The following is a 10,878-nucleotide window of genomic DNA, read 5'->3' as shown; positions in this document are numbered from 1 at the left end:
GTGCACTTGAATGTTATGGAAATGCAGTGCTGTTTAAGCATCGACATTAAATATGTCATTCGGTGGAACAATTTCTCATTAAGGACCCGATGTATGATTTCCATTTGCAGAGCAGGAATGGGCAATTTTAAACTGACTACTTTGCAATTGGAAATGCAATTTTCTATGAGACTTATGTTCTAATATATCACATCATTAAATATCTATTTGCAAGGGGGATGCAAAATGACATGCCCAATGAGTATTATTTAGGCAGATCGCAATTTGCTATTCTCTGCAAATGCAGGAATGGAGGCCAGCAAGGGACAGCAGACCTCTCTCCCTGCATTTGCTTTCTCACACAGAAAACCTTTTTGAAAAGCAGACTGTACTGATTAAATGCACAGGTGCTCCTTTAAACAAAAAAAGTTGCCCATTTGGAAAGCCATTGTGGGAGCCGCCCTGGTCCTCTGGATGGCTGCCTGCTCCTCTTGAAGCCACTGACTTCAGCCAGGATGGGGATTGTCCCCAAGAGGACACTCTGCCCTTTGAAAACCATTTACCAGCTTAATTTAGTTTGGGTTTGCAATCACAGTTATACAACTCAAACCATTGATAAATTCCTTTCACAAATCACAAATAGGATGGGAAATGCCTCTTTCATGCGCCCTCCTCCTTGCCATTCGGTAAGGATTGCAAAAGCCTTTTTTAGGAGGCAGAAAGAAACTCCTGACTCATAAAAGGGCTTTCATTTACTAAGAAAACTCCTTTTGCACTCTCAAACCCTAATATTTTGCAAACGGCATGGTTAGAGACCGCAAATTCAGAAACAGTGACACTAGAACTGCGCATTGAAGTTGCAGAAGCACTTTGTACTTTTTTTTTTTTAATTGTATATTAGGTCAAGAGAACAGAAAGCTGAAGGGTTCTAAAATACACACTTGTGCCTCTTATTACCAGCTTTTAGCATGCTGAATCTGGGTAAATAAAATGTGCAGTGCACCTTAATAAACAAAAATCATTTTCTTTAAAAAAAAAAAAAACAGCACATTATATTAACTCAGTGATAAAGAAAAGTGGACATGTTAAATGCATTGACAAATGTATATTGTTAAATGTCTTAATGTGTTTTCACTTTGAATACGTTTAAGCTCAACTGTTCTTTGAAGCGTGAAAGAGATACCAGTGTCTTATAATTTGTGAAGTCCGTTTTGCATTTGAACATCTTTCTTGTGTGTGTGCATGACCGTGTGTGCCCTTGTTAGGAGGCTGGAGGTGTGATGTGACAAAACCGACCATTTTCTCTTAGGTCAGCAAACATTCTTGGGCTGCCTGTACTAGTGAAAAATAATGCAAATATATCACTTACAAATATTAATACAAATTCGTCTTCATTAAAAACATATGAGAACTTTTTGTGTAAATGATTGAGACGAGCTGAAGTGCAGAGATGGAGATTTGCAGGGAAAGGCTAATCTACTGCCCTGTATTCTGCTACACAATGTCACATTAAAATGACCCAAGGAGAAATGGACATCAGTGCATCTCAAAATGCATTTTAATACTATACACAGAATGCAGCCATTTCTGCCATATTTAGAAGACAGGCAGAAAATCGGAGTACACTGTGATGACAATGTTGATGTCAGGCATTATCATATTAAACATATTGTTTTTTTACTCCAATTACATTGTAATTTTTCAAAATATGATTTAGATTAAAATATCTAGTGAAAGTTGGTGCAGCCAATTAAAAAACAATCTATAATAAAAAATTATTAGGATGTTTAATTTTTAACTGATTTTTGCACACCTCATAAAAATGAAATCTTCCAACAATTTTGTCGCAATGTCACATGACAAACACAATTGGCTGTAACCTATGGTTTAGAAAGTTTTCTAAGCAGTGGTCAAAGCTTTTTAGATTTTGAATTGAATGAAAATTAGGTTCAGACCCCTTTGCATTTAGGCCTCAACATACATATATGCGGATACAGTGTGTATGCAAATAAACACACACACTTATACATTTCCCTCCACACTCAACAGATGTCTGCTCTTCGTCTAGGTTTCAGAGTTATTTTTCAACTCAGAGATTTTATTGGCTTTTAGCCTGCTAGTATTTTCCATATATGATATAAAACAGTCGCAAAACTGTCAATTTGCATTAATTTATATTACTGACAAAATAGGTATGGCAGAGAAGTGTAGATCAATAAGAAAAGTGCATGTTGCATTTCATTAGTTGTGCAGTCAGAAGAGGCCGCTGCTTGTGACATTTCCTCATCACTACTTACAAATGTGCTTTGGGTTGGCTCCTTGAACACAACTATGCAGCCATGTAAGTGCACGTGTTTGAGTTCACCTTCGAGATACGGCGTGGCTCTGGAAGTGATGAGCTGTCCTGGAGATACTGAAAAAGAGGGGCATTGTAAAACACTTGCCCTTTCCAGCGGGGATGTTTGACGATTTTATTTCCCAAGAGATAGTCTTCGAAGGAGAGTGCGTCAGATAAAGTATTCCTTCTCTTTTTTGCACTCACTCACTGCATGGTGTAGGTCCATTTGGTTCCTGAACGGGTGGTCCAGGCGTTCGGGGTACTCTTTTTCCTTTGTCTCAATTTTTCGACGTGCCGCTTTATGCTGGTAAAGGAACTTGGCCATGACTGCAACAATGCAAAAGATGAGGAAGATGACCACAGCAATAATACCTGGTAAGAAAAATGAATATACAAAAAGTTACTTTATATTGAGTACAGCTTGTGCTGCCTTTAATAAACTGAACATGTACAGCTATGCCAAAGCTTTTTTGTGATGCACACATCAACCAATGGTTTTCGCATGACCAGCAAACTCACTGACAATGTTTCGCGAAATTTTCCAGAACGGTTAATCAAACATTATCGTTCCTATAATGTCTTTTGTCTACATTTTCTCTTCATATTGGCCAGTAAAGAAGCGCGTGCTTCGCTGCAAAATTATACTTATTTATGTATCTCTCATTGTTCTTTTTAAAGTGCCCCAATGCCAATCTGATGGATGGAGTACTATCTAAAACCATTAAATAGATACATTATATTGTCTTGCTATTTTACGAGAAAGCAATCTATGTACAGTTAAATATAACATCAGATTACGTCATCACAATTGTTATCAGGCTGCTAACATGGACAAACCAAAGGAAAGTAAAAGCGGTAACAATGCAAAGACACTCATGGGCAGACTAGTTGAGGGACATTTTCAGCAGATAGAATTTTACAGCCTCATGTTGAAGTGGGAGTGTAAAGATAGGTTCCTTTTATGCATGTTTATCCCACAATTTTCGGAGTGAGGCTACTGGAGTATAGACGTTTTCAACACTGGGGCACTGCGGACCAGTGCCTACTGTGGTGCATTCACCGCTAAACACATGTAAAATTGGCTAATCCCTGATTGACATATTAACTTACATATAAATCCCTTCCATATGGTAATCTGTGTACCATGGTCTGTAAGTTAAAGGTATCCTAAGTCCTCGGCACTATTAGATCCCAGAGGCTCACACACCAACCATTACCACCTAGATCAATTCCCTCTCATTACCCAAGAGGTTTTCGCCTCTTTACTTAAGAAGGTTTGTTCCGGCTCCCCCACGGACAGCTGCCCTCCTCACATCCTTCGGGAAGTTTTCCTCCTTTGTCCCGAGCTCCCTATGTCGCTTCTTAATAATTCCCTCAGTAAGGGCATCATCTACACTCTTTTTAAAAGTGCAGAAGTACTACCAATTAAAAAAAAAACAGGGTCTAACTCCTCAATTCCCAGCAACTTCCATCCTATTTCACTACTGTCCTTCTTGGGAAAAATCTTGGAATCCCATGTGGCTAACTGACTCAGCACTTTTGTTGAGCAGTCACACTATTTGGACCCACACCAAGCCGGTTTTATACCCGAACATTCTACTGAGTTCTGTCATTTTAGCAGTCCTTGATGAATTATGAAGGGGGCTCGTGGAGCTCTGGTGATCCTGGATCTCTCAGCAGCTTTCGATACGGTCGACCACCGTTTGCTGGTCGACCGGGTCGAGAGTGCGGGGATCCGGGGTCTTCCACTGAAATGGATATCTTCTTTTCTCAGTGACCGCTTTCAAGAAATCCGTCTCGCCAGCTTTCTTGCCAAAAAAAGGAGACTGACCTGTGGAGTCCCACAGGGCTCATCACTTTCTCCCCTCCTTTTTAACTTGTATATTTGTCCTTAATTTCGGCCATTCAAAAGAGAGAGGTGGTTATATTTAACTACGCTGATGATCTCCAGTTGGTATTCAACATTGACTCTTCCCCTTCATCCATGGAAAGCTTCTAGTCTACTATGATATTAATTAGTACCTGGATGAACGCTAATCATCTAAAGCTAAATCCCGATAAAACCAAGCTGATTTCTCACCCGTGGCCTCCAACTCCAACTTTTGGCCATACTCACTGGGGTGACTCGGTCTTCTGTCATCTCGGTCAAAAGCCTGGGAATAGTGATTAGGAACGATCTCACGATGAAGGCACAGATAAGTGCTGTGGTCTCCTCTTGTTTCTTTTACCTCCGGAGAGTAAGCAAAATAAGCAGAAATTTGACCACCGAGGCTCGGATTCAAGTTATACTTGCCCTGGTTATGTCACGTTTTGACTACGCTAACTCCCTGTATACCGGCATACCAGCCTACCAACGACGTCGGCTAGAATTGGTGCAGAACCAAGCCGCTAGGCTTGTTTACGGCCAACCTAAATCCCACCATATGAAACCTTTGTTGAAAAACTTACATTGACTTCCCGTGACCCAACACTGCCTTTTTAAATTAGGCTGCATGATCTAAAAAGCCCTCTAGGTTCGTGGTCCGGCCTTCATTTCATCTAAAGTACAGCACTAGGTCCTCTCCCGCGATTTACGTTCTGCAAACAAGAATCTATTGATCCCTTGTCTATTCAAACGTAAGAATCACGGGGGTCTAAAATTCTCGACTGTGGAACCACAATTCTGGAATTCTCTTCCCCCCGCACTGCGTCTGCCACTTCCTATACTCATTTTAGGAGGTCTCTCAAAACCTGGTTATTTGTTCAAGCCTAAATTGAAATCCCGGTTTATTGTCTCAGCAACCGATCGACCCCGCTTAGCGCGAAGAAACCGTTTGCTGAACGTGCGCTTTATAAATTGTTTTTAATATAACATAACATCTAGTGGACTGCTGCATCTATTTTGCCACCAGTAAAGTTACAGCACAAAGCATGACTTTAGGCCTGTTCCCACAGCCTGAGTGGGCAGGTTTGAAACAACAAATTATACATGGCAAAATAAACCTTTAGTCAGGTCTAAGCCTTATTTTGTAATACTTATAAATCACAAGATAGGCACAAGATGGAAATGATTACAAAGCAGGAAGGGTTGCCCCAGTGAACCTTTTTTCTTATTGGTTAGAAAGCCATCCCTAACCACAAGCTAGTGGCAAGTAGGAAAGTTAATAGATCACCTCTGGAACTATGGAAGACAGAAGAAGGGCTGCATTTTCTGAACCCTGACTTCATAAAGAGGAATGCACCTACTCGAACCTGTGGAGAGAGACACCAAGGGCTGCACCTGCTTCCACTTGCACCCAGGACTGAAGAGTGGTCTTCAAGGACTAGTCAGCTAGCCTCTTGTTAAGCTCCTGAAACACAAAAGCTTTAAGAAGCACAGGAATCTATTAAGTCCAGCTGAAAGTTCCAACTGGATTTGCTCTGGACCCTGAATGTGCCTTCTGGGAGAGTGAGTCCTAACCCCCAAGTGGTGCCAAAAGTCCCTGGTCCCTTGGCTGCTGTTGGAGTGCGCTTCTGCCCCACCCAAAAATTTCAATGACTGGACTCTAAGAACTTGGTTCCAGGCTTTCCCTAAATAAAAACTAAAGGCACATACCAGGGTGCCACTGAAGCCACAGCTGCTATTGACAAATCGGTGGTCAGATTCACCTGGTTCCATGACCATACAAAGTTCTCCGTCTTGACAACAACTGTCCCCAGTCTCCTCATGAAGGTGAACAGACTTGATCGAGGCCAACATGGAAACTGCATCCTTCTGTTGGGGATATCGTCTCGGAAACACACCCCAGACTTTACCCACAATTACTCTTCACATCCACAACGACCACCTCTGGTTTCCCACCAACTCAAATTTCAGATCAGCGGCTAGCTTCTTGCATCAACAACGACTGGTCTGCATTTCAGTCCAATATAAAGTTCCAATCAAGGGCTAGGACTCTATCTGATCACTGATGCCGGGATGGTCTTAGAATTGTATCGCAGTCTGATCCACCAATGACCCCATTGACAAAGATTCTGCAAAAAAAAGACAAAGCCAGAAGATAAACTTTTCACCAGGATGACCCTGGTTCCTGTATCCAACCTGTGTTTGATCGAGGTCAGCTTTAACCTTTGATTTTGACCTGGTCTACAGTGATCAGATACCTGTGGTTGTCGCTTTGCACTATTTGGAGCTAGAAACATCTAAAGGTTTGAAAAATCACATCTCTGGTTCCCAACATCTGATCGTTGTAATTTTGGTGTCCATTTGCTCATTCCATTTTACTCTATTTCTATAACTCGTGATGTGTTTTCTACTTTTTAACTAGCCTAATACTGATAAATGCTAGATACATTTGTGCTACGTTAAGCCAGTCTGCTCTGTGCTACAGCTACCAACGCTTGAGCAAAGGTTTAATTTATTGAGACCTAACTGGACCTAGTAAGAAATAGTGCCACTATTACTTTAAGAGGACTACTACTCACTTCACCTAATAATCCACTTTTTCACATTGATGTACAGGGCATCTGGCACAACATGTCCATGCCCCGACATCCACATCTGTTGCCTGGCCTAATATAGAGATGGGGGAAACTGTGGTTCCAACGGCAAAGCCTCTTCCCTCTCTGCGGTAAACCTCACCTTTCAGGTGAGCAAGCTGCTGTAGAAACTTTGATGCATTACTTTAAAAGGATCACTAAATTCAAGTGGTGCTGGACAGTCTGGTGTCAGGTACTGGCAAGTCGAATACATGAATCTGAACTATATTCACCATCTGTGCCTGCCTCAACTGTAAGTTCTCGGACCGCAGTGTGATCAATGGACAACTACTCCTAATGAGGAGCATACCTTACCCGATTGACTGGCTCATGTCCATCTTGCGACTATTCATTGGCAATGGACTTATTACTGTTCATGTTTGAATATCAATGTTGTTGGGAATTTCTTTCCTCTGGTTCTTACCCCTTCCCACCACAAAACCTACTGCTTTTTCTCTATCGGCTCCGGCAGCAGCCCGCTCACGCGCTGCTTTGCCAACAAAATGTGCCACAGTCCTGTCACTCCAGCGACATGTACTGCCTCCAAGACACCCATCTTCTCCCCAAGGATGTAAATAGGATGAAATCCTGCTGTTTCCTGCACCTGTACTGATAATCAGACTCTGCAAAGAAAGGGGGGGGAGCAGTCCCACTCTCTAGTTATTTGAAGGGGCTTCTGACTAAGGCAGCTGAGATCAAGGGGCAACTCCTTGCCTACCAGATCCAATCGGACACCTTTGACTTCACACTACTTTCCATCTACACTCCCAATGAGCATTAGGAGACTTTTATCACAGGGATTCTCTCATCAATGTTGGATTTTCCAGAGGCTTCTGTCTTGGTGGGAGGGGACCTTAACCTAGTTATGAATATCGATATGGACTGTTCTGGCCAATGTTTTTGCCAGTCTGATGTCTTTTCGACACATGGTCTTCAGTGGCTAGATGATTGTGGCTTGGGGGACATCTGGTGTATTTACCACACTAATGTATAGGTCTACACATGCTATTCCACAGGACATAATACCTACACACGCATCAACCACTTTCTGGAATCCTTTGCCATACAGGCCCTTGTCCAAGAGGTTTATACTGCTCCTGTTTCCCTAACTGGTGGATTTGTGTCAGTGTCGGCCCCTCTCACTGTAGGCTTAGAGATAATCTCCTCCAGCCCAAATCCACAATAGAGATGCTGCGAAAGGTGATTGCTGACTAGCTCCAGAACAATGACATCCGAGAGACTCCATTGGCTTCTATTTGGGAGACTTTGACACTGGTGGTCAGAGTGGAACTAATTGTTATTTCAGATGCAGAAAACCACCATTGGAAGGAGAAAAGAATGAGTCTGCAGCAGAAAGTGTTGGAGCTGGCGGCCATACATAAACACACAGGAGCCTCCGAAGGATGGAGGGGGCTAGAAAAGCATGCCTGGCCCTCAAGCGCCAGGGCCTAGATAGGGTGAAGTATGCAATGGCACAACTAAAACATAGATTTTAACTCGGGAGCAATTGCTGAAGCCTTATGCTAGCCCATCAACTTCGGGCTAAAACCCAGAGATAAACCAATAAAGGCATATGCAGTAACAAGGGCACTGCAGTTCACAGAGACACCCATATTGGTGCACCATTCCAGGACTTCCATAGCACACTATATAAGGCTTCTGTCACTCCACCTTCTTAACTTTCCAGATACTTTGGGAAGGCGCTGGTGTCCCCAATGTCACTACTTGACCCTGAGAACCTGGAGAGGCCCATCTGGATCAAGGAGAAAATCTTGGCCATTGCCCGTTTGAAGCAAATGAAGTTCCCGGGTCTGATGCCTATTCACCACAGGTCTATAAAGTTTTCTGCCCAAATCTAGCTCCAATTCTCACCCGCATTCCTAATTCATTTGCAGACACTGGGTTCATAACTGACTCAATGCTTGAAGCCTATATCTCAGTCATTCCAAACCCCGGCAAGGACTCTGCTCTATGTAAGTCTTATAGACTAATATCTCTCCTGAATATTGATGCCAACCCCTTCAGCAGTATCCTTGCCCACAACCTAAATCCCCTCATGCCTAGCCTGATTGATTGCAATCAAGAGAGGGGAGAGAGGACACCGCTATTGAATACCCAACTGCCTGTGGGGGGGTTAATATCCAGCATATTCTCCATTTGATGGACAAAATCAGCTGTTCGTGAAGAGAAGCCGTTCTTCTTACTTTTGATGCCGTGAAGGCATTTGATAAGGTTCACTGGCCCTATCTCTTTGAAAACCTTGAAACACCACTGCCTGGGTGATATATTCTCTGTGAGAGTCAACGGCATACTGTCCAGACCCTTTCCTGTTCAGAGAGGTACTCAATATGGTTGTCCTCTCGCACCGCTCTTATTTGCCCTTTACATGAAGCCTTTTGCACACAGAATTTGAGACAATCCGGGTATCGTGGACATTCCTTTTGGTGGCAACCATCAACCTGTTAGCTTAGGTGGGGATGATGGGATTCTCACCCTCACTGACCCGGTGACATCCGTCCCTGCTCTTATGGCAGAGCTCCATTCCTTTGGGGAGGTTTCCGGGTTCAAGGTAAATCTACAGACATCCCAAATCTTGAGCCTTTGACTGTTGCAACATCAGGAGGACTACCCCCCTCCTTGCTCCCCTTCATCTGGGAAGAGGAGTAAATGCCTTACCTTGGCATTAAGCTAACTCGGTCTGTGGCTGAGTCAGCAACACTAAACTATGCAACCCTCACCTCTCAGGTCCTGTCCAATCTAGCCAACTGGTGTTGCCTACAGCTGTCTTGGCTGTACAGGTTAGCGGCCATTAAGATGATGGTCCTACCCTAGACCCTCTACAAGTTCCAGGCCCGCCACTGACTCCAATAAAACATACACTTCAGTCCCTGCAACTAGGAATCAACTATTTTATCTGGGAAAGGGACAAAGTTATGTCTGCACAGGTACCTCTCCACTTCCCAACATGTGAGGGAGGGCTTGCAGTACCCATGGTGACATGTTACTATCAGGGCTCTCAATTACATTCCATGGATGAATGGAGCAGTCTGGAATTCGATATGCACTGGTGCTTTTCGGACCAGGTGGAGGCAGGCTCCCACATTTGTATAACACAAAAAACAGGAGGGTCTACCAGCTTAGATATGTGGCTGCACTGTCAATCCGAGTTAACAGAATCTCGGGGTGGATAAGTCACATCCGGACAGCTTATTTCAAAACAAGGTGAACACTATATGTATAGGAAAGACCAACACGGTACAGATCATTCATACATGGTTGACAAATCCAAAACAATTAGCAAAGGGTTACCATCAAATTGACTCAATGATCAGTCCTATCATATGGCCAAACCCCGGTGCAAATCAGGCTAGTCCCCTGATCATTGGGACTTTAAGCGCCGCACCATTAGTTGCTGTTCAAGGATTTGGTCCACCCATACAAACAGACCAACAATGATGGCTGATCTTTGATGGTAAAGTGAGAAACCGGGCAACAGAAACAATAGTGACTTTAAAATAGGATGGAGTGTCCTCCTATTTCTAACTTTATTCTACAGACAAACCACACCTCCTAATTAAAAACATAGAACAGTGCAAAAAAGGACAGTCAACAAATATCTGTCTAATAACGGGCCAACATGTTTCTGCCTAGCGGGTATTTTATCCCATGGCATTCGTCAGGGCCTCTGTTCTTACAATAGTTGCACTAAGTAGTGATGAAACAAAAGAAACACCACCATCACCAAAGTGAAAAAGTAGGATGTAAAAGGGTTGACTACGATACAACCTGCACCAACCAATGACATTAACCCTCCATGTCAGATAGGAAATACGAATTCTATGGAGGAAAATGCATAGTCATTATAAACTTACTATGTCAATCACCTATACAATGTGTTTCACCAAAAACAGTTTCAAAGAAAATATTGTATTTATGCTCACCCTTCATGGTAGGGAAATGGACCTCACCTCACCTGGACCTTGCTCAGGTCTACGAGGCCCCGCACTACATAAATATAAGAGGTAAAACAGAAGTAGAGCCCCCATAGAGCATAATTACACAGT

At 42.9% G+C, this 10,878-nt stretch overlaps 1 protein-coding gene across 1 annotated transcript in view; it reads right to left on the bottom strand.

Annotated features, from left to right (window-relative positions):
- Positions 1-1,319: 1,319 nt before the first annotated feature.
- Positions 1,320-10,878, bottom strand: part of LOC147732599 (contactin-associated protein-like 5) — an 864,951-nt gene continuing 855,392 nt past the window's right edge. Inside the window, exon 21 of the mRNA XM_086954286.1 lies at positions 1,320-2,689. Coding sequence (XP_086810412.1) covers positions 2,487-2,689 — 203 coding nt within the window. The 3' untranslated portion in view covers positions 1,320-2,486. The remainder of the gene's footprint in view (positions 2,690-10,878) is intronic.

Source organism: Lissotriton vulgaris, chromosome 2_1 (assembly GCF_964263255.1).
Source record: "Lissotriton vulgaris chromosome 2_1, aLisVul1.2, whole genome shotgun sequence".
NCBI lineage: Eukaryota > Metazoa > Chordata > Amphibia > Caudata > Salamandridae > Lissotriton > Lissotriton vulgaris.
This window is presented reverse-complemented; position numbering and strand designations above follow the sequence as displayed.